At 40.3% G+C, this 27,975-nt stretch overlaps 1 protein-coding gene across 2 annotated transcripts; it reads left to right on the plus strand.

The window, feature by feature from the left end:
• The first annotated feature begins 5,265 nt into the window (after positions 1-5,265).
• On the plus strand, positions 5,266-27,091 carry OLAH (oleoyl-ACP hydrolase). Of its 2 annotated transcripts, none has more exons than XM_037511489.2 (8): positions 5,266-5,416; positions 5,797-5,974; positions 11,950-12,080; positions 17,244-17,382; positions 19,969-20,068; positions 20,708-20,877; positions 25,572-25,654; positions 25,971-27,091. In XM_037511489.2, the coding sequence occupies exons 2-8, from the start codon at positions 5,946-5,948 to the stop codon at positions 26,111-26,113; spliced, it is 795 nt and encodes a 264-aa protein (XP_037367386.1). In that variant the 5' UTR covers positions 5,266-5,416; positions 5,797-5,945; the 3' UTR covers positions 26,114-27,091. The 2 variants fall into 2 exon arrangements, with proteins under 2 accessions (XP_037367386.1, XP_037367387.1); XM_037511490.2 differs by having other exon boundaries at positions 5,293-5,329.
• Positions 27,092-27,975: the final 884 nt, after the last annotated feature.

The raw sequence follows: 27,975 nt of genomic DNA on the forward strand, positions 1-27,975 counted from the left end.
AATCTATAAAAGAGAGTTAGGAAGTGTTTACACTAATGAGAACCACCTGAATACTCATCCGGCCTACTGCCTCTTATTTGCTCATGACTTTGTTGCCATAAGGTGGAGACAGTTTGCCTGGTTCTTAGAATGAGACTTTCTGATCAGAACATAAATAAACCATGCAAAATAGAAACCATCCCACCAAGACGGGGGTGATTTACTTGCTCAAGCACTGGATGCATTAGATTTCTCACCATTGCCATTTCTAGCAGAGGGAATAATTTCTGAAGATTTTCTTAGAAGGCATGAAAGTCACCATCTTCTTACCTTCAGGGAGTGGTAACTACATCTGGTCCTATATTTCTGTCTCTTGGGAAAGCTTCATTCTGATACCTAGCAAGCAAGGAAAGAGTTCATGTCATTTAACAATTTTACTGACTGTGGATTTTATATATAGCAGAAATTGTTGCTGGAGATCAGTGGTTGTTTAATTTCTTTTTTTTTCTTTTTTAAAGATTTGTTTATTTATGCATACAAGAACTAGAGTACAGGCCAGAGGTGTGGGGTTGGGAGGGTGAGAGAATTCACCAGAGACAGAGTGGAGAAGAACAGCAGCCTGACTGAAATACACTGCTGAGGGGAGCAGTGGGCGAGACAGGAGGGGTCTGTTGTGCCATGTGGGTAGCTCGCTGGCTGACTGGGGCTCTAACTCGTGCTGTAGATAGTTTCATAGTGCTACGCTTAACCCCTTGCACCACCAAGGAGGCGCCGGTTATTTAATTTCTTAATTCATGAATTTTGGTTTCTGGATCTATTTAATCAAGATAGTGGGTGACAATGAAGGTCAAATCCTTTCATGACTTAACTTCCAGGGTAAAGCATCACTGATTCTGCCCTTTATCATTATTAGCATATGTATAGTAAGAAGTAGAGTAGGAGAAAGGAAGGAAGAGATGCAGGACAAGAGGAGAAGAAAGAGAAGGAGGAGGGGGCCTCCCCTGTGGCACAGCGGTTGAGAGCCGCACTGCGAAGCTGTCCGCAGCCTCTGCAGCGCCAGTTCAATTCCCCGCTGGCCAGGGAGAACCCCACATGGTGCAGCAGATCTCTCCTGCCGTGCCCGCTGCTCCCCTCAGCAATGACTTCAGTCTGTCTGCCTGTTCTGCTCCCCACTCTGTCTCTAGTGAATCCTCTCACCCTCCCGCACTTCTGACCTGTACCCCAGTTCTTGTATAAATAAATAAATAAATCTTTAAAATAAAAAAAAGAAAGAGAAGGAAGGGAAGGGAGAGGACAAGAGGTAGAGGGGGACTAGAGAGAGGAGCAAGAAGTTACAGCTGTCTTGCTATTAATTGCTACTAATTATAACTGTAATTATGTTAGTATTTGGGCCCAACCCATGTCTCATGAGCTGCTCACATCTAGTGGAAAGTCTGAGTGGGGCAAAAGAACGGTATGGAAATCCTACATTCTTCTAAGTACCTTGGCCTGAATTCTCTATATTTGAGGGTCATTAAATGTAAGTGGCCTCACCATTGTGAGCACTGTCCTTTACACAGTTTACCTAAAACTTTGGCTGTGAGCAAGAGCTGTAAGCATTCTCTGTACAGCCAAAACAAACTGCCAGAGGCCAGCAACATCTCTGGTCAGGAGTTCAGGAGAGATCTTGCCCAGCCCAGTCCCCCAGGCCAACTATGACACACCACACCTCACAGGAGTCTTGGGCAATGTGAATGATTTTGAAGAGACTTCAGGAGACAGAACAGATTTTAATGTCATAGGAAGGTTTGTGGAAGGAGTGATGAAAGTATGGTTTTAAGAATGTTAACCAATCACGCCAGCTGTCTATTTTGCAACTCTTACAAAATTTATTAGCTTCTTTTTTAAAAAAGATTTATTTATTTATGGGGTACAAGCCAGAGGTGTGGGGGGGGGTGGTGAGAGGATTCACCAGAGACAAGAGTGGGGAACAGAATAAGCAGATTGACTGAAATACACTGCTGAGGGGAGCAGCGGGCGAGACAGGAGAGGTCTGCCTCGCCGTGTGGGTAGCTCCCTGGTTGGGGATCGAAATCGTGTGGCAGAGGCGATGGACAGCTTCATAGGTTGCGCTTAACCCCTTGCACCACCAGGGAGGTCCCCAAAATTAATTAACTTCTTAACGAAGGAATAATAACTCAGAAAAGTTAGAGTTTTAGCAATCCCCTATAGCTGGATTTGTGCATATCCAACACTGTCCTATGCAATTGTGTGCACTCTGTCTATTATGTGGGGTACATGCTGCTGCAAAGAGGCCCTTTCCTGAGGGGCCCAGTTCTCTGCTTTTCATCCCCCCTTTCAGTCTCCGCATCTAAGTATGCTTTTCAGCCATTGAAATACTCGTAGTCCTTAGGACTCTGTCCTAGCCCATTTTCTTGTAACACCTAGCCTGAAATCCACTGACTCTGAGTCCATTGGTGGGTTTTGGGGGGAAGATCCACAACCCCACAGCACAGAATGTTACTTCACACTGACACAATAACTAGGCAGGGGCAGTTATTCTAGAAAGAAAGCCATACAACACATCTGATTTTGGAAGAGATTCTGATCCCACTTCCTATCCCCGGTAAGAACACTGATCACCTTGGCTTCAACTTCCCTTGATATAGACAAACCCTATTCTATTCCAGACACTTTCTTGAGACCTAGATGCCTATGGCCAAAGACTTTTTGGGAAACTCCCCTTGAAGACTCCATAAGTAACTCAGATTTACCAATCCAAAGCTAAATACATCCCCACCTCCCTCCCCACCCCCCATCTGCTCCTCCTCATGCATGTCTTATTTTAGTAAATGACACCACCATGGACCCTGCGGACCAAGCCAGAAACCTGGGCACTCTTTCTCCCCACATCCCATAAATCACTAGATCCTGTCTTCCGCAGGGTCTGAACTAGCTGTTGGAGCTAGTGTCTCAGCCCAATGTTGGGATGCATTAGCACAAACAGCACAACTGGAGCAGACTGCCTGAGTTGGCACCCTGCCAACAGGTACCTTTTAGTCAGTTACTTAACCTCTCTGTGTTTTTTTAGGTTTTTTCAAATCTTCAAAATGCAGAAAATAACACCATCATCCTTTCTGTGAATAGTGCGTACATATATATATGTGTGCGTGTGTGTGTATACCTACGAGACATTACAATTACTATTTTGTGCAATCAGAGTTCATTTACACTTGCTTACATATTAACCAGCATCTTTACTTTTCATTCCTTCTTGCATCTCAGATCTTTCATCTGAGATCATTTACTTTTTGCCCGAACTATTTCCTTTATTTCATTAAAAAAGGGTCTCGCCTAGTGACAAATTTAGGTTTTACTTCTGTCAGTGCCCAGGGCAAAATTCCCAATCTTTCTGGTCCTTTTCTAGCTGTTTCAAGTAATCAAAAATAGCATTGGGCAGTTGGCAGCAGGGTGGGGGGATTAATTTAATAACCTGTACATGGGAGCAACAATGATTATGTGGATCCCGTCCTGGATGTAGGGAGAAAGGAGTCTAAATCCTAAACGATGGGATGAGGCAAGGGGCCTACTGGGCACTAAGGAGAGAGGGAGAGGACTTCAAATGACAAGGAGCAGATGACATCCCCTTCACCCTAAAGATGTCTTTCTTAGATGGAAATGATCTCATAGTGGGTGGTGACTCCAGACCACAATCTTCTAGTACATTAAAAGGATCAGTGAGGGCCTTCCCTGGTGACACAGGCAGTTGAGGTGGTCTGCAGCTCTACAGCGCATGTTCGATCCTAGTCGGACAGCCAGCGAGATACCCACATGGAGCGGCAGACCTCTCCTGTCTCACCTGCTGCTCCCCTCAGCAGTGTTTTCAGCCAGTCTGCCTGTTCTGTTCCCCCGTCTATCTCTGGTGACTCCTCTCACCCTTCTGCCCATCTGGCCTGTACCCCGGTTCTTGTATGCATGAATAAATAAATCTTAAAAAAATAAATAAAAGGACCAGTGATCACTTCCTGGATTAGGTGTAGGGCAAAGGTTGTAGAGGACCAATGATAGCTTCCTGGATTAGGTGTAGAGCAAAGGTTGTAGAGCTTTTTCTTAGCTCCAGAGTTCTTCACTATTTTCAGCTCAAAAGAATCCTGCCAGAGTGGAGCATCTTGAGAGGGCCAACTCTGCCTATCTTAGGGTGGTCTGTTTTGAGCAACTTTCCTTGTCTGAAAATGTTTGCACAGACACAAACAGGCAATGGCTGGTTTATTAGGAAAAACAGAAAGGACAAAAGAGGAGCCTGAAGGGACAAAGGCAGGCAGAGAGCTGTGTTTTTCAGAATACCCCTACATAAGGGGTATTCTTATGTAGCATTCTTGTGGGTCTCAGGGGAGGATGTGTCCTTTGTGGAATTTTTTTTTATTGTGGAATCTATCACCTCTAAGATCTGGTTGAGTTAATTAGCAAGGATTGGGGTTTTTCTTTGTAATGACCGGCAATTCTCCATATCCCTACCACCCGTCTTTGCCTCCAGATCTTTGTTTTAACAACTCATTTAATCATTTCTGCCCTTACCTCTAGTTTCTGGCCTTGGGAAGCTGACATCCTATATTTTCTACTCTTCGCTTCCATCAGTGTGCCTCGTCAAAAAAAAAAAAAAAAAAAATTACATCAGAACAAGAGCTATACCTATTTCAATTAGGTTAGAGACATTTAGCTTAATTTTTTCGAAGCTTTGTATCCTTTCACTCACAGCCTTCAGTTGTAGACACCAAAAATCTGTATCTCATTTTATCTGGTTCCTTGACCTTTGATGGCAGATTGGGAAAAACAGGTTCTTACGTGGCTGCTTCGCAAAGCAGGATGGCTGTGCTCTGATTCAAAGTTCAAGGAGAGGATGTTCTGTCTGCTAGAACAGGCAGTGGCCTAGCAGAACATTCACAACTCTGATACATGTGTAGTTTATTTAAATCTTTTGCTATTTTTAGTTGTTATTATAAACAAATAATATATTCTAATTCATGTATTCTTTGTTCAATGTTTTGGAATTTGTCATCTGCTTTTACTGTTCAATTTCCCAAGCCATTCATGTGATAAATTTCTTGTCCTGTTAAGAAAAAAAAAATCTTTATACCATCTCTAAATGTTTATCATTACATAAGAGGTAAAGCACAAAATGTGAGTGTAATTCTTATGAGTTACTCAACTGGGTCTTCTGAGGACTTATCCTATCCAGGGCCATTATTTTTTTCCTCCACCCACTTGGACTTGAGCCCTTAATTTAAACAAGTATTTCTGTTTGTCGAACTATAAAGTCTGTGGTAGTGGAGGGATCTACCAGTGATCCCAGGAGCAGTTCTGAGATTCACAGGTTGACTTGATAGCCCTGCTTCACAGCCTCTGAGGCGCTCCTAGAATATAAAAGGATAAAAGACCTTTATCAGTGAAAGACCTTTTTGTAATTACTTTTTCTTGTCTTTCTTTTGCAGCTAATAAAAATTAGAAATATGACACATTAGTGGAATCTTTATTAGATTCCTTAACTTCATTAAGATTTAAGAGAATGACTTTATAAGTATCTAGAAAACTACTGCATTCAGACTTAAAAAAAATTATCATCTCCTTTGATGATAAATTTCTGTTCTAGTAGGTGCTGAGTATTTTCTGCTTGATTTGCCAGCAGGGCTGTTTAGTTGCTATAGTCTAGAAACGCTGCACTTTTGTCTTTCTGTATGATATCCAAAGGTTTGGTTACTGAGGCAGGTGACTCCTTATTCTTGGATCATATAATTTATATTGCTTCTAAACCATTTCTTCTTCTTTTTTTTTTTTTAACAGGGCTTGAAGCAGTAAAAGAAGTCAACAGATTCAAATAGAAATCTGGTGCCCAAGGCTGATCGGAACATTTACACTAAAGAGGTAGTGAGTGATTCCTCATAGGTCAATAGGCTGCTGAAACTAGCAATTTTACACCATCTCCTCATAGCATGGAAACAAGCAAAGCTGGAACAGTCAGGTATGTTGTTCCCTGTGCAACCTTCTTCTTCCCCAACCCAGGTGCTGCACCACAATACATTTGTAAGATTGCGCCTTAGGATTGAAAGGAGCTACTCATAGAAGTTGTTTGGCAGCCACTTCTCATAGTACAAGGCTTTGACAATGGCACTATTATGTAAAATGGTATTGAATTGGTGGTGATTTTTTAAATGAAATTATAATCCCATAATTTGACTGATCCACTCATGTGGTTCAGGAGAGGCGACGGTGAGGTTCAATTTACACACCAAAAGGGAGATAGGCTGATAGTCTGATCCAAAGTTTCTGCTTCCTGCCACTTAGTGATCTATTTGCATACCAATACTGAGAATATGGGGAAAGGGCGAAGCTCAAATGTAGCTTTTAGATGAACAGGACTTAGGTTTGAATTTCTGATTTGGCTGGGTGGCCTTGGACAAGGGACTTAATGTCTCTGAATCTTGGTTTCTTCAATAGTCAAATAAGCACATCTTATAGATGATGATGTTACCTAATTCCAAAAATCAGATTCCTGTGTCTGGTGGGCACTTAAAACTGTATCAATGAAATATCCATGCTTGGAGTAGAGAAGATGGAAGAAAAATTCTCGTATCCTTTGTGGTTGTGTTATCGGACAGGGAGAGGGGCTCAGTCTCTTCTGCTTCTTCTTTTCCTGCTCAGCTCCACCCTCCCTTGGGTGGGGCAGGGAACCTCCCCCTTTCCTGGGGACCACCCTGTTACAGTTGCAGTCAGTAGAGTTATACCTTATATAGAAAAACAGAGTGTGTGGGACAAGTAAGAGGAGGAAATGCAGGGAAACTTGTGGTTTTACAAGTTTTGATATAATCACAGCAAACAGATTCAGGTGCACCAGTAATGCCTTCTGAGTTGTATTTGCTAAGAATGAATTTTTTTTTTTTAAGATTATCCTGCTTGATAAAGATTTACATGGAATAATTTCCTTTATTATTTAACTGTTATTTATAGATACCTATGGGATGTCAGTTTTCATATTGACTGATTCATTTAATCATCATTTTTGTCTCTCATCATGTGTGATATCTTACTATTTTTTTTTAATTTATTTTTTTTAATTTTAATAATAAATTTTATTTTTATATTCCCCATACAATTGCAGCCCCCCCATTCTGACCCCAATCTCTCCCTCCCACCCCCGCCCCTTAAAAGTGTCTCTGGTTCGTAGTTTTTTGTTGATTTTGATTTTCACTTTCTTATAATTATTCGTTTTCCTGGTCCCTTATTTAAGTTTTCTAGATTCCTGCTATCAGTGAGACCATCCGGTATTTTTCTTTTCTTTTGGCTTATTTTGCTGAGCATGATCCCTTTCAGTGCCATCCATGTTGCTGCAAATTGCATGTGTTTATCTTTTTTGAATGCTGATTAATATTCCATGGTATATATGTACCACATCTTCTTGATCCAGTCATCTATTTTTGGGCATTTGGGTTGTTTCCAAAGCTTAGCTATTGTAAACAGTGCTGCTATAAAAATAGGGGTGCAGGTGTTCTTTGGAATTGATGTTTCTGTGTCCTTTGGGTAAATCCCTAGGAGTGGAATTGCTGGATCATATGGAAGCTCTATGTTTAGTAGGTCCAGAAATCTCCACACAGCTCTCCACAGTGGTTGGACCAGTTTGCACTCCCACCAACAGTGCAGAAGATTTCCTTTTTCTCCACACCCTCGCCAACATTTGTTGTTGCTAGTTTTTTTAATATGTGCCATTCTCACTGGTGTAAGATGGTATCTCATGGTAGTTTTGATTTGCATTTCCCTGATGACAAGTGATGTTGAACATTTTTTCATATGCCTGTTGACCATTTGCATTTCCTCTTCAGAGAAGTTTCTTTTTAGCTCTTCTGCCCATTTTTTGACTGGATTATTTTCTTTGTTGTTGTTGAGTCTCATCAGCTCTTTGCAGATTTTTGTGATCAGTCCTTTATCATTAGTGTTGTGTGCAAAAATGTTCTCCCAGTTGGTGGGGTTTCTCTTTGTTTTTGTTATTGTCTCTTTTGCTGTGCAGAAGCTCTTTAATTTGATGTAGTCCCAGCTGTTTATCTTTGCCTTCACTATCACTGCTTTGGGTGATGTGTCTGTAAAGATGTCTTTGATGTGCAAATCACGTAGTGTTTCGCCTATATTTCCTTCTATATATTTTATGGTTTCAGGTCTTATGTCTAGTTCTTTAATCCATTTTGAGTTGATTTTTGTGTATGGTGTGAGGTAGTGGTCAAGCTTCATTCTTTTGCATGTAGCGACCCAGTTTTCCCAGCACCATTTATTGAACAAACTTTCTTTGCTCCAATGCATAGTCTTTGCTCCTTTGTCAAAGATTAGTTGACCATAAATCTGTGGGTTTATTTCTGGATTTTCTATTTGATTCCATTGGTCTGTATGTCTGTTCTTGTTCCAATACCATGCAGTTTTGATGATTATGGCTTTGTAGTAGAGTTTGAAGTCTGGGAGTGTGATGCCTCCATTCCCTTCTTTTTTTTTCAGGAGAGCTTTGGCTATTCGGGGTTTTTTGTGATTCCATATGAATTTCATCAATAATTGTTCTATTTCTTTGAAGAATGACATTGAAATTTTGATTGGAATAGCATTGAATCTGTATATTGCTTTTGGGAAGAATGAATTTTTGAATCATCACATGAGGACTAGTTCTTTTTATATAGAAGTATGAAGACGTTTTTTCTTCAGATAACTGGAGTTTTATTTTATTTTTTTAAAGATTTATTTTATTTATGCATACAAGAACTGGGGTACAGGCCGGAGGTGTGGGGGGTGAGAGGATTCACCAGAGAGAGTGGGGAGCAGAACAGCCAGATCCACTGAAATACACTCCTTCACCAATGCACCTGTGCACCATCACCTCAGTCCCCTGTGCTCCTCCCTCCTTCCTTCTAATCCCTCTCCCTCCTCCTCCCCTGCAGGATGTCTCTGGTTTACAATTGTCTGTTTGCTTTTGTTTTGTTTTGTTGTGTTCTGTATTGTTATTTTTTCCCCTGATGTCTTATTTGGTTCCCCTATATTCCTGCTGTAAGTGAAACCACCTGATATTTTTCTTTTTCCTTCTGACTTATTTTACTGAACATAATAAAATGTAAAAATTTTAAATGGACTGCAGTAGGACTTCTTGACTTTAAAAATATGTATTATTTTTAAGAAATATTAAATTCAAGTAATTATTCTAGATTCTTCAATAGCTTCCCCAAAAATGAGGTTCAGAAAAGTCACTACATAGTTTTGCCAAACTGAGGTAGGTCCTACTGAAGGGTTTTGCACTCCTTGAAAAAAGACTTCAGCATTTTCAAAAAGAGATAACTACAAATATCTCATTTTTTATAATAAATTTTATTTTTATATTCCCCATACAATTGCAACTCCCTTATTTTGACCCCAATCCCTCCCCTCCCACCTTCTACCCCCCATAGAGTGTCTCTGGTTCATAGTTTTTTGTTGATTTTGATTTTCACTTTCTTATAGTTATTCATTTTCCTGGTCCCTTATTTAAGTTTTCTAGATTCCTGCTATCAGTGAGACCATCCGGTATTTTTCTTTTTCTTTCTGGCTTATTTCGCTGAGCATGATCCCTTCCAGCACCATCCATGTTGCTGCAAATTGCATGTGTTTATCTTTTTTGAATACTGAGTAATATTCCATGGTATATATGTACCACATCTTCTTGATCCAGTCATCTATTTTTGGGCATTTGGGTTGCTTCCAAAGCTTAGCTATTGTAAATAGTGCTGCTATAAACATAGGGGTGCAAGTGCTCTTTGGAATTGATGTTTCTGTGTCCTTTGGGTAAATACCTAGGAGTGGAATTGCTGGATCATATGGAAGCTCTATGTTTAGTAGGTCCAGAAATCTCCACACAGCTCTCCACAGTGGTTGGACCAGTTTGCACTCCCACCAACAGTGCAAAAGAGTTCCTTTTTCTCCACACCCTCGCCAACATTTGTTGTTGCTAGTTTTTTTAATATGTGCCATTCTCACTGGTGTAAGATGGTATCTCATGGTAGTTTTGATTTGCATTTCCCTGATGACAAGTGATGTTGAACATTTTTTCATATGCCTGTTGGCCATTTGCATTTCCTCTTCAGAGAAGTTTCTTTTTAGCTCTTCTGCCCATTTTTTGACTGGATTATTTTCTTTGTTGTTGTTGAGTCTCATCAGCTCTTTGCAGATTTTTGTGATCAGTCCTTTATCATTAGTGTTGTGTGCAAAAATGTTCTCCCAGTTGGTGGGGTTTCTCTTTGTTTTTGTTATTGTCTCTTTTGCTGTGCAGAAGCTCTTTAATTTGATGTAGTCCCAGCTGTTTATCTTTGCCTTCACTATCACTGCTTTGGGTGATGTGTCTGTAAAGATGTCTTTGATGTGCAAATCACGTAGTGTTTCGCCTATATTTCCTTCTATATATTTTATGGTTTCAGGTCTTATGTCTAGTTCTTTAATCCATTTTGAGTTGATTTTTGTGTATGGTGTGAGGTAGTGGTCAAGCTTCATTCTTTTGCATGTAGCAACCCAGTTTTCCCAGCACCATTTATTGAACAAACTTTCTTTGCTCCAATGCATAGTCTTTGCTCCTTTGTCAAAGATTAGTTGACCATAGATCTGAGGGTTTATTTCTGGATTTTCTATTCGATTCCATTGGTCTGTATGTCTGTTCTTGTTCCAATACCATGCAGTTTTGATGATTATGGCTTTGTAGTAGAGTTTGAAGTCTGGGAGTGTGATGCCTCCATTCCCTTCTTTTTTTTTCAGGAGAGCTTTGGCTATTCGGGGTTTTTTGTGATTCCATATGAATTTCATCAATAATTGTTCTATTTCTTTGAAGAATGACATTGAAATTTTGATTGGAATAGCATTGAATCGGTATATTGCTTTTGGTAGGATGGCCATTTTAATAATGTTTATTCTTCCAATCCATGAGCAGGGGATGTCTTTCCATTTCTTTGTGTCTTTTTCTATTTCTTTTAACAGTGTTTTATAATTTTCTCTGTATAGGTCTTTTACCTCTTTTGTTAGATTTATTCCCAAATATTTGATTTTTTTTGTTTCGATAATAAAAGGGATGTTTTTTTTTTATTTCTTCTTCTTCAGATTTATTGTTTGTGTATAGGAAGGCTACTGACTTTTGCGTGTTGATTTTGTATAGGATGAATTTTTTTAAGAAATTATCTTGATAGCAGGTAAATGGATATTTGGATCTTGGGATAAATTTTTTAGTGACATTATACTTAGAAGGGAACGAAAATTATGTACCCTGGAAAATTTGTAGATGATGTGAAAAGTGGCTCTAGTGATCATGAAGACACTGAGATCAAACTGCCCATAAACTGATTAGATAAAACTATTCCCTGAATTTTGAAAAAGAGAATTTCTAAATTAACATTTATATCACTTTATATGTACATTTGAAATATACTTTCAAATTGTTTGTTTTTAAAGATTTATTTATTTATACATACAAGAGCTAGAGTGTAGGCTAGAGGTGTGGGGCGGTGAGAGGATCCACCAGAGACAGAGTCGGGAGCAGAACAGGCATAATGACTGAAATACACTGCTGAGGGGAGCAGTGGGTGAGACAGGAGAGGTCTGCTGTGCCATGTGGGTTTCTCCTTGGCCAGCTGGGGGCAGGGGATAGGAGGGATCTTACTGTGCTGCAGTGACTGTGATAGCTTAATAGCACTGTCTTTAACCCCTGCACCCCCAGGGAGGCTCTACTTTCTAATCGTTATATATAGATACTTGAGTATTTCATCTACATTTCCCAAAAGTTTATATATTCAAATTGTCAAAAAAAAATCCACATTTTTTGGTCTGGAAAAATTGGCACTTTATAGTTGGGCATATTCTTGTAATTAATAAAGATTTTCACTAAAACAGAACTAATTAATTTGGACAAGTTAATTGATATGTATAATGTTATATATATTTGAATTTTCTCCCTAGGAATGAAAAAGTTGTGAACTGCTTATACCAAAACCCTGACGCGCTTTTTAGACTGATTTGCTTTCCCTGGTCAGGAGGCGGCTCAGTTTATTTTGCCAATTGGGGGCAAAAAATTCATAATTCGGTGGAAGGTATGTTAGTTTTCATCACCATCTAACCAACTTATAAGGTCAGATTTCATGCACATATAGGATTTTGAAGCATGGTAAAGATTTTTTATATTGATAGGTAATCAATAATAATAGGTATTAAAGATTGCTCTTTACAATAAAGTGATTTTTATAATTTTAAAGTTAGAATTTGTTACATTTATTTTGCTATTACTATTAGACCTAGAAAAATTTGTGTATATTGAACCATCATTGCTTCCCACGGATAAATCCTGCTTGCTAGAGGAGCCTGATTCTTTCAATGTGTTATCCTATTTCACATAAAATCTAAGTACCTTATAAATGCAAACTTCCATTCCCCTTCCTATACTTTTGCTGTTGTTGCCATACATTTTACTTCCAAGTAAATATTTACTGTTTTGTCTTAAATAGATCATATTTTTAACATTTTAAAATGAGTAAAACACCTTTGGGTAAGAACCAGCATCTTCCCATAAATTGTTAAAATGATCAACACAAAGGGAAAGAGGAGAGGCCCTTTCTATACATTTCCTAGGCCTTTTAGAAAACATGGAGTTTTTCCTTTAGTCACATACATACAAATCTACAAGAAGGATGATATGGTGACATGAAAGCAATGGGCACTGTTCACAAAGGAATGCCCCATACATGTGACCAAAGCTGGAAGAGTCTGTAATGTTTATCCAGCATGCAGTTGGCATTGTTTTAAACAAACCAGGGCAAGATTCTTTCCAAGAGAATTAATATCCATATTGAGCATATGGAGCACTCTAATTGCCAAGAAATCTTCATCTGTTCTTTCATTTCTTTGAGTTTCTTTATCATGGCAATTTTTTTTAAAGTTTTATTTATTTATGCATACAAGAGCTGGGGTACAGGCCAGATGTGGGGGAGGGTGAGAGGATTCACCAGGGACAGAGTGGGGAACAGAACAGGCAAACTGATGAAATACACTGCTGAGGGGAGCAGAGGGCGAGACAGGAGAGGTCTGCCTCGCCATGTGGGTTTCTCCCTGGCGGCCGGGGATGGAACTGGTGCTGTGGAGGCTGTGGATTGCTTCATAGTGCAGTGCTTAACCCCTTGTGCCACCAGGGAGGCCCTATCATGGCAATTTTGACGTCTGTATCTGATGAGAAGTAAAGTTCTTCCATGTCTGTGCTTGACTTCTGGCGCTCTTGCTCTCACTCTCTCTCATTCCCTTGAGGACTCAAGGTGCCAGTATTTTTACATCTCCCCATTATTACCTTTTTAAAGTTATCTGTTCAATTGTCTTGGGGCAGAGATTCTACATTTCCAGTAGATGGTGCTGTATGTTAGGGAAAGCTAATTACCTCTTTGAGGGCGAAGTTACCTCGTCTAGGGGTGAGAGATGGGCCAGGAGGAGTTAGTTAACCAGTGAATACTGTGTGTGGAGGTGTAGGTGCAGGGGCTGAGGGGGTGGGGAGACCGCTCTTGGCACTGACAGCCCTCTTCTCTGGAATTCAGACAAAGGTCTACAGTCTGTGGGTACAGCTTCAGTGCAATTTTGCACTGCTTATTGACATTGCAGTGATGTTTCACAGTATGCACTGAGGCCTCCAGGGAGGTGAGGGGTTGGGGGTGTCATATTTTTCAGTGCTTTATCTTCTTCACCAGGCACCCTTTCCACCTGGTTCACTCCCACACTATCACATACATCTCCCCACATGGATTAGACCCACATTAAACAGCTTTGCCCTCCCAGCTACTTCCTTGTGGGAACACAGCTATCAACCATGGATTGTGCCCAGGCTGTCCAGTGCCTCTCCCACACACCTTTGTTGTTTAGAGTTGAATTTCCTCTGTGTCATGGTCAGCATTGGTGTTGGATGTCCAGAGGTGTTCTAGTTCCATCCCCTGTTATGGGATCCTCGGAGCTCAGAGTCTGGACTTCTGTAGATTATTCTGCTAGGACCAAATACGGAGCGTCCTCTGATGCCATTTCTACACCTTCTTCCTCCCAGCCCCCCATCCCACCAGTCCCATTATTTATGGTTTTTTCCTGTGAGTTTCTTCTTAGTTTCTTATGCCTACTTTCCCATTTGTCCTTTTTTTAATTGACATGTAGACAGTCTTTGTATATGCCAGCCTCTTTGTATGTTTTGTGGTTTAAAATGTCTTTCTCACTTCTTTCTTTTTTATGTGTTGCCTTTTGAGTCACAAAAGTTTAAAATTTTAATTTAGTCAAGTTTATCACTCTTAAAGTTTGTACGTTTAAATGACTTGTTTTGAAGAGTCTCCCCTACCCCTAACTCACAAAGTTATTATTTATTTTCAACAATTTTTTTAAAGATTTATTTATTTATACATACAAGAACTGGGGTACAGGCCAAGTTTTGAGGGGTGAGAGGATTCACCAGAGACAAAGTGAGGAACAGAACAGGTAGATGACTGAAATACTCTGCTGAGGGGAGCAGTGGGCGAGCCAGGAGAGGTCTGCTGCGCCATGTGGGTCACCTCCCTGGCAGGGGATCAAACTTGTGCTGTAGCGGCTGCGGAGAGCTTCACCGCAGGTTGTGTCTTAACCCCTTGTACCACCAAGGAAGCCCTATTATCAACAATTCTTAAGCTTTTTTTTTTTTTAAAGATCTATTTATTTATTTATGCAAGCACTGGCTACAGTCAGAAACGCCGGAGGGTGAGAGAATCCACCAGAGCCAGAGTGGAGAGCAGAACAGGCAGACTGACGAAGTACACTGCTGAGGGGAGCAGCAGGTGGCAGGAGAGGTCTGCGCGCCATGTGGGACCCTCGCCGGTGGCCGGGGATCAAACTGGTGCTGCAGAGGCTGTGGGCAGCCTCGCAACCCAGTGCTCAACCGCTGCGCCACCCAGGAGGCCTTTAAGCATTTTTTCATCTGACTTTTACATAAGGTGTGAGCTAGATATCCAATTTTCTAAAAGTGATCTATAAATTCACCAAATTGACTTAGTAACATTCATTGAGAGGTTTATACGTCTCAGATTTTAAATGTCAGCTCAGTTATAAATTTGAGTTTCCTCTTATATGCAATCTTATTTCTGGTATCTCTCTTCTGTTCCATTGGTCTTTCTGCCTCTCTCCATGCCAATATCAAACTATTTTCATTATGAAAACATGGCAGTCTCGGAGTAATTGGAATTTCTCCTCAGTGCCTTCGTGGAAAAATGACCATGAGTCTATTTTGTTCAGGGCTACTGAATGATACTGGATTCTGGTTTTCTTTTTTGGAATGGTTTTGTCTTGTTTGGATATCATGGGAGTGATGGACTCATAAAGTGAGTGGGGAAGTTTTTCCTCCTTTTCTATTTTCTGGAAGAACTATAGAATTTATATAATTACTTCCTGAAGTGTTGAGAACATTGGCAAGGAAAGTAATTTGGATTTTGAGTTTTCTGAGTGCAACAATTTTAACTATAAATTCAGTGTAATTAATAGGACTATTCAAGTAACATGTACTTTTAAAATAATTAATAAACTTTATTTTAGTATGGGTTTAGATTTAAAGAATAATTGAGCAGATATTGCAGAGTTCCCATATATCCCCCCCTTCAGTTTTCCCTATTATTACCCTCTAGTATTAGCGTGGTATGCATGTTATAATTGATAAACCAGAATTGATACATTATTAACTACCTGATACAGTTTACATTAAGGTTCATTCTTTGTGTTGCTCAGTTTTATGAATTTTTGTCAACTGCAAAAAGACATGAATCCATTATTACATTTTTTAAAAGATTTATTTATTTATGTACACAAGAACTGGGATACAGGCCAGAGGTATGTGGGGGGAAGCGGTGAGAGGATTCACCTGAGACAGAGTGGGGAACAGAACAGGCAGACTGACTGAAATACACTGCTGAGGGGTGCAGTGGTCTAGTCAGGAGAGGTCTGCTGTGCCATGTGGATAGCTCCTTGGCAGGGGAATCCAACCCGTGCTGCAGTAGCTGCAGATAGCTTCATCGTGCCTTAACGATGTGCCACCAGAGACCCCATTATTATAATCTGATGCAGAATTAGTTTGTTACTCAAAAAGTCACCTGTGCTTTACCTATTCATCCCTCCACTCTCTATTCTGAAATCACTGGCACCTTTCTACTGTCTGTAGTTTTGCCTCTTCCAGAATGCCATATAGTTAGAATCACATAGAATGTCATACAGCTGGAATCACACATACATACATACATACATACATACATACATACATACATATGATTTCTACTTAGCAACATGCAGTTAAGTTTCTCCTCTACTTTTCAGTTTTTTAATGCCTTTCTTTTCATTGCTGAAAAATGTTTCATTCTATGAATACACCAGTTTAATTGTTCATTCAAGGAGGTCTTGATTACTTCTAATTTGGAGATGATATAATTAAAGATGCTATAAACAATGATGTGAAAGTTTTTGTTGCATGCGAGGGCTTCAGTTTTCACTCATTTGGGTAAATATCAAGGAGCACAACTGCTGAATTGTATAGTCAGTAAATTACTAGTTTTCAGATAAACTGCCTAAATGTTTTCCAAAATAACTGCACCATACTGCATTTTCACCACCCGTGGATGAGCATTCCTGTTGCTCTCCATCTGAGTCAGTATTTGATTATGCTAACATGCCATCTTCTTTGCTGCAGTGTTTGTTCAGCTCTTTTGCCCATGGACTGTTAGTTTTCTTATTAATGAGCTTTAAGAGTTCTTTGAATTTTGTCAGATGTGTTTTGCAATATTTACTTCCATTTGGTGGCTTTTTTTTTTTTCATTCTCTTAAAAGGCTCTGTAGCAAAACGGATGTTTTTAAATATTAATAAAATCCAACTTATTAATTTTTTCTTTCATAAATCATGCAGTTGTTAAATGTAAGAACTCATTGCGAAAAACAAGTTTACATAAATTTCTCCTATGTTATCGTCTAGAAGTGTTAAGGTTTTGTATTTGTGGTCCATTTGAGTCAGTTTTTGTGGAAGGTATATAAGGACTATGTCAAGATATTTATTTTTTGCATATAGATGTGTAATCTTTTTAATCAGAAAATTCTAAGCTTTTATTTCACCAGATTTGACTGTTACCATTTTTTTTTGTGTGTGAAATTATTCACATGTTGATACATATGCTCTTTTTTCATCACCATATCTTACTGTGTGCACCCATTAACTTGTGGTTCTCAATCTTCAGTGCATGCCATAAGACTTGCAGGAAGAGAATCTCGACTTGACGAACCTTTTGCAAATGACATGAACCAGGTACTTGATGAAATTGTTTGTGCTTTGCTGCCAATTCTCCAGGATAAACCATTTGCGTTTTTTGGCCACAGGTATTTATAATCTATTTTAAAAGATATTTGAGGATGTTTCTTTAATTATAAACCAGTGGTTAATGTTCTTTTAATTTTATGATACGCACACTTTTGTATTGGTTACATAACTTCATCACTGCTTGAAGGGATGATTGACTCAATACAGTTATCATTCTCCAACTAGAAAGTCAGACTGAAAGAAATTGTGCAACAGGGACCATAGAACCATAACTTCCAGGTGGTATGATTAATTGAAACTTTGCTTGAAGGAGTGTGAAAATCCTGGGCCTTTCTTGGCTTCTTCTCTTTAGAAAACAGGCTCAAGCTGATGGGTACTTATGACCAGTCACACTCTTACAATTGCCAGTTTGTATAGTAATTACACATTCTTTTCTTCTGGGCAAAAATGAAGACTTATAAAATCAGGACTCTAGCAGCAATTTATATTCCATTTTATTTTTAAAATTATATATATTATGTTTCTTAAACTAGAGTGTATAATTTTGAGGTTAGGTCATAAAGCCTGGATTACCTGCCTATTACTTGGTAGGTAAAATCCTCAGGTTTCTGAATTGATTTTCTCATCTACAAGGCTAACATACTAAGAGCCCCTACTAGTGAAGATTAAATGAATAATGATCATAAATGACTGGTGCATTGTCTAGAATACATTTTGGTTACTGAAAATGTAATATCTATGGATATAGTCAACAAAAATATAATATCTATGGATATAGATGTAATAAATAAAATGTAATATCTATGGATATAGTCAACAAAAAAATGAAAAATAAAAAGTATCCATCATCACATTACCCAAATAATAGCACTTCAAAGTTTCATGTGGTCCTAGAGCATTTTAACATGATGAGGTTCTATTTTATATGTTTACCTGCCTTTTCTTCCCCACTTATTACTCTGGGACATCTTTTATATTTTTACATGTACACTGCATCATGACTTGTTTTATTAATCTTCTTTTGTAGACTTAAGAGTTATTTTTTTCTTTTTCTGTTATAAACAACACATCAATGAACATTCTTGTAGAAAATTTAGGATGCATCCTTTAGAAATTTCTTAGGCTAAATTCCCAGAATTTCAGCTAAATGATATGCACAAAGTTCTTGATAGATATTTTCAAATTACTCACAATTTATACTCCATCAGCAGTGAATAAGGAACTAAATTTCCCCTTTCCCCCCCCTCAAATATATAAATACACATTTTCCAAATGTTTAATCTTTGGCAGTATTACCTATAAAGTTGGTCTACATAATGTCTATCAACTTTTTAGTGCCAGCTCTCCATTTTATACTTTTAAAAAACATTGAGAACCTCAATGAACTTTTTTAATATATATTTTGCATATATGTAATGCATCTGTCCATATTTACCATATTGAAAAACTAGGAAATTTTAAATATATTTAACTTACCTTAAAATAACATTAATAACCCAATTACATGCTGACATAAACATACATTTTTATGTAAAGGACTACTGTAGGGTAAGTCAATGATATCAGGCTTTTCTGCCCTCCCACCATTAGGATTGATGATGGATCCCTGCGGTCCTGAATGCATGCCTGATGGTAGACACCTGGAATAGGGTGTGGGCATATGTAGATGGGATTTACCTGGGCTCATACTGCGTTTATAAGGGTGGTGTCATGGGGACGCCAGCAACAGAACGAACAGGAGAGCAGAGAACCACAAGAAGAACCACAAGAGAAGCAGAGCAGAGAAGCAGAAGCAGAACCACTAGAGCAGCAGAGAACAAGGCCACCAGAGAAGGCCAGAGAGCCCAGATAGAGTGAAGGCTTGCTGGGGGCTGGGAGGCCTGCCAGCCTCCCTGCTCCCCAGCACCCCTCCTGCCATGTACCTGGTAAATCACAATAAAAGCCTGAAAAGCCACCGAGGGCTCCAGGACTCTCTCCTCCTTTACTCCGTCTGTTTGAATCATAGAGATCCTGCACTGTGCCCTTCCTGCCCCTTGCAACTGCTTAAAAAAAAAAAAAAAAAAAAGTGGCATTGTTTTTAAACCTTTGCAAATCTTTTAAATGAATGGATTGATAGAAAGCAGCTGGATTCTCATTTCTGCTTCTGTATTCAGACTGTTATATATCCCATGTCTAGTAGCTCCTGGAAAGCTCAACTATACACTCATAAGAGAATAAAAAGTCAAATAATATCTAGTATTATCCTAGAAATAACTTGAACCTCATGGGCTACCTGAAAGTGTCTCAGGAATTCCTGAATGTCCCTAGACCACACTTGGAGAACTGCTGATACTTAACTACCAAGGACATACTGAGATGAAATCTTCAAGGGAGAAAAGGAAAATTAAATTAATTTCAAGACACTATAGAAATCAGTACTAAATCTTAGACTGAATTATCTACGACATCTTGAAACACTTTATGCTGATATACATAATTGAAAATACACCTTTTACAAATAAATTGGAGTATTATTCAACCTTTGCTTTTCTTTTAACTATTTCATGACCATTCCTGTGCTTTCTATGATACTAGTTCTTATCAACTTTTGATGGATTAACAATGAGTATTCCTGAACTGTTACTTTTTTTCTTTCCCAAATTCAGTCTTGGATCCTATATTTCTTTTATGACTGCATTATACCTAAAAGAAAAATACAAGCTACAACCAGTACATCTCTTTGTGTCAAGTGCAGTTCCTCCTCATGTAAGTAAATTCATTCTCCTTAGGGAGGGGTGGGGGAGAGCAAGGAAATGGAGGGCATGTAGGGTGGTGGGCCAAGTTCTTATTTTCCTATGCAGTGAAGATGTAGAAATACTACTGGCTAGTGAAAAGTCCCTCAAATCTCTTTCACTGTGATTGCCTCTTCTTTTTGCTGAAATGCATTTTAACCATTCCCTGGTCATTGCCTACACTGTCCCTACCATCTTTGAACTGAAGAAAAAGCAAAACACTTTTTCTTTTATTGAGTCAGCTGAAAACTTAATCAACTCTTAGCTAATTCACTGGATTAGAGCCAGGAAAGAATGCTTGAATCACCAAAGGGGACAATGATGCCAAGATTTTAGACCCACCCTAAATTTTAAAGCTGCTCCTTGTCTCCCTGTACCTTTGATATTCCTTCCCTGTTTGGAGAAAGGCCCTGATTGACTGGAATTCCAAATCTAAAGGGCTATTTGGGTGGTATTATGACAGCAGAATTATGGATGACTTTTTCTCCCTGCCTTTAAAAAGACATAGGTCCTTCTGAAACTGTGGATTAAAGTTCACTTTCAAAACTTGATTTAATGACTGATAAGTAGCTTTCAGTTCATGAATAAGCAATATATGAAATAATGTTTCAAGCTAAAGGCCCTGAATGACAATAAGGAAGGTAAAATATTAACAGAAGAACAAATATACCAATACCTTCAAGATTCTGGAGGCACTCCCAAGTATATTCTTGAAGACAAGGAACTTCTCCAGCAGTATATGCCCAAACTGACGGCAGATGCGCACTTGCTTGCTAATTACACGTAAGTAACTAAGGCAAGTGGTTTGCTTTTTTGATAATTATCTATAGAAAATGTAGGTTGGCAGTTCTCTGAAGCTGCTTATACAGGAAATCAACACTGTAAGAGTTTGGTTCCATTTCTTTTGGGGTCACCTATATATTTTTATTGGCTTAGAGAGGAGCACAGAAATGCTATCAACGAAGTACGAATAGAGCCTAGTTGTCTAAAAAATAAACAGTTTGATATGCATGCTTCATCACTATTTGTGAGTAAATTAGTACCAAAACATTCTCACTTTCTTAGAGGGGTCTTTAGAAGCAGATCTCTACTTATTAAGAGAGGTGGTGAGCCAGGCGAGGAGGAGAGTTTTGCTTGTTTGTGAATTTTGTCCCAAAGCTCATCTGGTTCCATATCACCTGTCCATTCTTTTATCTTCTGAGATATTTGTAGTGATGCTTGATGGGTTCTGTTTAGACTTCCTGGAAAAGATTCCAAGATGGGGGTGGGGGGGGGCTTCCTAAGCCAACCAGCAATTCTGGAACACCATAGGGTATCAACTCAATTCTCACTACCTGGAGATAGCACCAGATTCCACAGCCTCACGACTTAGTCTCCCGTGGCAAGCCCAGGCTATTCCCTGTGCTTCTGATCAAACTACTATAAATCAGAGGTCCCCATGGCCCCCTCTCCTCAGGTTCAATTAATTTGCTAGAATGGTTCACAGAACTCAGGAAACCCATTTATTACCTAGGTCACTGATTTATTATAAGAAATATTATTCAGGAACAGCCATATGGAAGGGATGCATGGGGCAAGCCATGTTCTCCCGGGGCACCACTCCCCAAATCCCCTCGTGTTCAACAATCTAGAAGCTCTCCAAAGTCTCTCCTTTTGAGCTTTTGTGGAGGCTTCATTACATAGGCATGATTGATTGTTTAAATCACAGGCATTGGCAACTGAACTCAATCTCAAGCCCCTTTCCCCTCCCCAGAGGTCGATGGGTGGGACTGTAAATTCTAACCATTCTAATTAAATGTTGGTTCTGCTGGCAACTAGTCCTCATTCTGAGGTGCTTCCCAAAAGGTCAGGAACTGTGGATGAAGATCAAATATGCAAACAAACATATATTTTGGTCACCTAAATGTTAAAATATGTATTTTTTATAAATCACAGGGTCCTAACATTCTGTAAAGTGTAATGGCAGGAATGGCCACAGTGCAGTTTCTCTGATCCCATGCAGACTGGGTAAAGGAGGAGTCAGAGTCCTTAGTGGCATTTTGCAGGTCTTTTATTGGGATTCAGCGGGTACGTGGCAGGCAGGGGTGCTGGGGGGCTGGGAGGCTGGCAGTCCTCCCAGCCCCCAGCAAATCTTTACTCTAGCTGGGCTCTCTGGCGTTCTCTGCTTCCGCTTCGGGCTTCTTCTCTTTCGGCTTCTGCTGCTGCTGGCATCCCCGTGACGCCACCCTTAAAAGCACAGTCTTAGCCCAGGTGAATCCCATCTACCTATGCCCATACCCTACTCCAGGTGCCCGCCATCAGGCATGCATTCAGGACCGCAAGGATCCATCATCTATCCTGATGGCGGGAGGGCAGAAAAGCCTGACATTTTTCCTTACCCTACAAAAGCCTTCCTGAGAATTTAAACCTATGTGACTGTAGGGGCAGGAATGACACGGAGCAGGTTTTCTGATCCAGCAGATGGGGTAAAGGAGTGAGTCCTGGAGTCCTCGGTGGCTTTTCAGGCTGTTACTGGGATTTACCAGGTACACAGCAGGCAGGGGTGCTGTGGGGCCAGAAGGCTGGCAGGCCTCCCAGCCCCCAGCAAGCCTTCACTCTTTCTGGGCCCTCTGGCGTTCTCTCGCATTCTCTCTGCGTCTTTTCCTCTCATGGTACTGCTCTCTGCTGGTGTCCCCGTGATGCCACCCTTATAAGACCAGTCTCAGCCCAGGTGAATCCCATCTACGTATGCCCACACCCTACTCCAGGTGCCCGCCATCAGGCATGCATTCAGGACCGCAGGGATCCGTCATCTATCCTGATGGTGGGAGGGCAGAAAAGCCTGATACTTTCTCACTTACCCTACACTTGGGTTTATGCTTCTTTTATTTGCCCCACAAAGCCTGGAATAGGGCAAAGGGCCACCAAAGGCAGTGCCTTTAACTACACATTTACACAGCTACAAAAAGTGGGTTGGACTTGAAGCATTTTGAGACAATCCTGCTCATGTTTTACATGTCCCTCCATTTATGCCCACCTATTTCTAAGCCCACAGTTTCCTGGGTGCCTCGAGTCTATCCACACGTCTCTACTGTGACCTTAACATCTTTGTCCAAATGTTATTCGTATAGGTTTAGGCTGTCTGTGTTCCCAGCTTAACACATAATCAGACATCTCCCCTTCAATTGAAAAATAACCCACATTACTGTGGGCACTCACTAAAGTAATGTATGCAGAAGTTGGTTTTGAGACTATAATAAAGTAAAAATCAAAATCAACAGGCAGCCACAGACCAGAGACATTTTGTAGAGGAGGAGGAGAGTCCAGGGACGATGGTGATGGTGGACGGGTAAACAGGTGATGGGAATTTCACGGGGAAATCATACATTGTAAAAAATGAAGGATGAGGGCCTCCCCGGTGGCGCAGAGTTGAGCGCTGGGTTGCGAAGCTGCCCGCGGCCTCTGCGGCGCAGGTTCGATCCCCGGCTGCTCCCCGGCCACCGGAGGAGGGTCCCACATGGCGCGCAGACCTCTCCTGCCGCCCGCTGCTCCCCTCAGCAGTGTACTTCGGTCCTTCTGCCTGCTCTGCTCCCCGCTCTGGCTCTGGTGAATTCTCTCACCCTCCGGCGCTTCTGACTGTACCCAGTGCATGTATAAACAAACAAACAAACAAATAAAAATAAATACATGCCTCTTTAAAAAAAAATGAAGGATGATGTAATAAATATTAGAAAAAGTTAGTTATTAGTAATAAAACCTTACACGATAGTTCAACATGCTGTCTGCACTGTCTGCTTACCAGGCTCAACACCCTCTAGCTCTGGCTTATTGCCTGTGAGGCTGAGAGCAAGTTTTAGTAACAGTCGTGTCTCTGTCAGAGGAAAGGATAATAATAATTCCTCCAAGTGTTACAGAGAGGACTAAATGAGGTCAGGTTTAGGGGGCACTGTGGCCCAAAGTGTAAGCAATTTTTTTTTTAAGATTTATTTATTTATGCATACAGAACTGGGGTGCAGGCCAGAGGTATGGGGGGGTGAGAGGATTCACCAGAGACAGAGTGGGGAACAGAACAGACAGACTGACTGAAATACACTGCTGAGGGGAGCAGCGGGCATGTCAGGAGAGGTCTGCTGCGCCATGTGGGCCACTCCCTGGCCGGGGATCGAACTCGTGCTGCAGTGGCTGCAGTCAGCTTCATAAGTTGCATCTTTACCCCTTGTGCCACCAGGGAGGCCCCAAACCGTAAGCAATTTTTAAAAACAAACAACTCACTTCCAAAGGATCTTGATGTGACTTTGTTAAATTAAATTTTAAGTAATGTTCCAGGGTGTCCATCCGGGAGCCCCGGTTCAACAACAGAAATCAAGTAAGGATGCTCATTACTCACAGGTCTGGGTGGGTCCGCACACCTGGAGGGGCCACTTAGCATGTCAGGGCCGGGCAGGCAGCGAGAGCTTCAGGACCTGGGGTACCTGCCTTCATTTTGGTCCTCAGATGGACGAGGGAATTTGTTCCAGGGACTCAACTCCAAACAGCGAGTCCTTCGCCCTCTAGGGAAAGAATTCACCAGAGAGCGCTAGCGGTAGGTGAAGGAGACAAGGCATTTTTTTGTTTTTTAGAGCGACTCGTGCGTGAGGGACAGTTTGGGAAAAGAGAATATAAACTGGCTCTTTGAAGAGAATTAGGAAGAGATTGGTTGGGCTACACCTGGGCATGCACAGACAGGTTACACTCCCGCTCAGCCTCCCTCCAAGAAATCACTTGTCAGTCTCTAATTAATTCTTTTTATCGATCACAGCGCCTCATATTAGTTTGTGATCATTCTGTTCCATCTTTTCTTCTGCCTGTATAGCTTTGCCATTCACTGTGGGGACCTTGCTTGATACCCAACCCACTCCCACCATCAAGCGTTTGCAGGCGACCGTGAACTGGTAGCACTTACACATCTCTCTAGTCGCCTGATTATTTCATTAGTATGTTTCCCCAGTCTCTGAGCTGTGGGAGGAAGGGCGCTGTTGGTTTATCCACGTGTCCCTAGTGGCTATCACAGTCCCTAGCACCTAGTTCAATAAATGTTTGTTGCTGCTGTAATTAAACTGAGAATAGAATAGAAGCAACTCAAGGGCCCTGCTTGCATGAACCTGCTTTGGTCCTGTTCACAGCGACCCTCTGCCTGAATACAGAGAGCTAGAAAACAGAGAAGTAGTTGGTTTGGGGGGATGACAGAGGCACCTCGAGTAGGACTAGGGCCCAGGTGTTATCCTCCTGCACCCTGTACTGTTCCAGAAGCCAGAAGATCTTGAGAAATAGCCTGGACCATAGTGACGCTCAGGTTGTTACAAGGAGAAGCACCCTTCATGAAACATACTTACATTATAGATATTGCAAAGGGGAAAGAAGTGAGGGCATCCCATGTTTCATTTAAGTGACGCTGTTGACAGGGAAAGATTCTGGCATGTACATTATGAAAAGTGACTAAGTTACTCTTGTTTTTACAGCTTTGATATTTCCTCTGAGGCTGTCCTTTCTTGTGACATAACATGCTTTACTGGCTCTGAAGATAAAGTAAATTATATCAAAGGTAAAATTATGTCAGTTTTGGGTCTTTTATTGAAATATTTGATGGTTTTCAGCCAATGTCAACTAGCAAAAAGTAGAAAATTGGCCCAAGTTCTATTTACTATAAATGGAGAGCTGTGGGTCATGTGTAAAATAAGAGAAGGCAGGCTCTTAATAGGGGTAGGTCTTAGAGAAATAAAAAATACATGACCCATAGACCATGAGACCTTGGAAGTAACTCTACCTCTGATAGCAGATTTTATGGGTGACATCTGGAAGTAAATCTTTAGTTGGTGGTTCTATTATTTGTTATTAAATATAATTATTTTTATTTTTAGCCTGGAAAGATCTAACAAGCGGAAGTTTTCATAGTCATGTCCTTCCAGGAAATCACTTCTACCTTATGGATTCTGCCAATGAGACCTTCATCAAGAATTTCATAACCAAGTGTTTAGAATTGTGGATGCTTGTCAATTCTTAGATATCTTTTCCTTCTTAAAATAATCAGTCAATATGTGATACTCTGCATAATTTTTCACAAGTATCTCATTGGTTCTATTCAAAAATTGAAAAATTATAGTTTCTGTTGTCAGGATGATTTGTTACACATAAGTGTGTTTCTCTACCATTTATGGATCTGGGGACAAAAGATAAATGGGTGAAAGCTACTTCTGGCAGGGTCTTTAATCTTCATATCACAATCTTATTTGAGTCTAGTCTGTTGGAAGTTTGTTCCCAAACATCTGCTTAGCAAATTATCTTTTCCCTTAAGTCCTTTTTAATAGAGAAAATGATAAGAGAAGGGAGGTGCCTGACATTATTGTTTAGTCAATACACTGTGATTTAAAGTTTGATCAAATCTTTTGAAATGTAGGGTCATTCTGTTAGTAAGAAAATGTGACCTAGTGCTTTGTTCAGATAAGATAGTTGTGAGCCACTGTTGTTACCTGCGCTGGCCAATGAATGCCTGAGAGCTCCGGCTGTCCCCTAGGGTCCTGGCTAACATCAACTGCCTGGTGGCTCTTTGTCAGCCTGCTTCTAACCAAAGTCTGCAGTCTGGCCCTGGCCTGTGCAGTGGTCAGGGGTAAGCATTATGCCTGACACATTGTCTCGACTTCACTCTGACACAGTATGATAGGGACAAAACAGACTAGCTGGAAAACATACAAGAACTGAAAGGGAAAAAAAGCAGATGAGTTGAGATGGGATGAGTTGAGTCGGGATGAGTTGAGTCATAGTAATGAAGAACACTACAAAGAGGATTCACAGAGCCTACCGATGGGAATGAAGTGGAACCATGTCTTTGGGGTTTTGTGGATCCTGCAATCTCATGTAATTCCCAAACTGTGTTTGTCTCTTGAAATCTTGATGGCTCAATCACTGATTTCCTTGTTTCCTATGGGTCTTCACAATAAACTCCATGATTTGATGTAACTGATGTTTCCTACAGCTTAAATTGTCTAACAAAGGTTTATATAAGAACTTTATAGAATTTCTATGTTGTGACCAAATAATCTGGGTTCATCTCTTCATTAAAATTTTAAAATCATATACACAGAGTCTTCAAAATAATATTAAAGATGTATACAGGAGGTATTCTTCTGAATTTATCATACCTTTTTAAGCAAGTCCAAATAATTCAAAATTCATTACTGGGAAGAGCTTTGAATTAGAAGTTACATACATTTGGACTAAAAATAGCCTCAAGCAAATTAAGTTAAATGTTTAGTACTTTGTGCTATGCTTTAGTCTTTGGTTTGATACGATTTCCAGGATTCCCTTATAGAAGCATTGGTACAAAAGTAATTTGGAATTGTGGTTATTTATTTGAACTATTTTTAGTTAATAATCTGCTAATAGGAACTTCATGGTGTAGTCACCACCAAGCTTTTAGAAGGGCTTTCTCACCTGCCCTTCCATGTGGAGGATGTGAAGTCCCAGTGGCAACAGCTCAGTTTCCAAGCCCTTGGTTGGCAGAGACCAGAACTATCACTGCTGAGATCTTTGTTTTGTTGGATCTGCATGTTTGACTTCATTGTTGATTTCTGAACATCTTTTGGCAAAACTTAGTAGAGATGAGAATCATCTTCATTTTCTAAAGCTTTCCAAGTAGAAAACAAGCTAGATATATTTTAATTAAAAATTTTATTTGAAGATAATTGTACATTCACATGTAGTTCTGAGAATAATACAGAGCTACTGAGCTTCCCTTAATGGTAACATCATTGATCCATGTGAAACATTGATCCAGTCAAGATACAAAACACCCCCTATCCACAGGACCCCTCCTGCTGCCTTTATAGTTATCACCCACCCCTGCCCCAGCAATCACTACTTGTCCAC

The sequence above is a fragment of the Talpa occidentalis genome, unplaced genomic scaffold (genome assembly GCF_014898055.3).
Source record: "Talpa occidentalis isolate TD23 unplaced genomic scaffold, MPIMG_talOcc4v2.1 talOcc4.14, whole genome shotgun sequence".
Taxonomy (NCBI): Eukaryota; Metazoa; Chordata; class Mammalia; order Eulipotyphla; family Talpidae; genus Talpa; species Talpa occidentalis.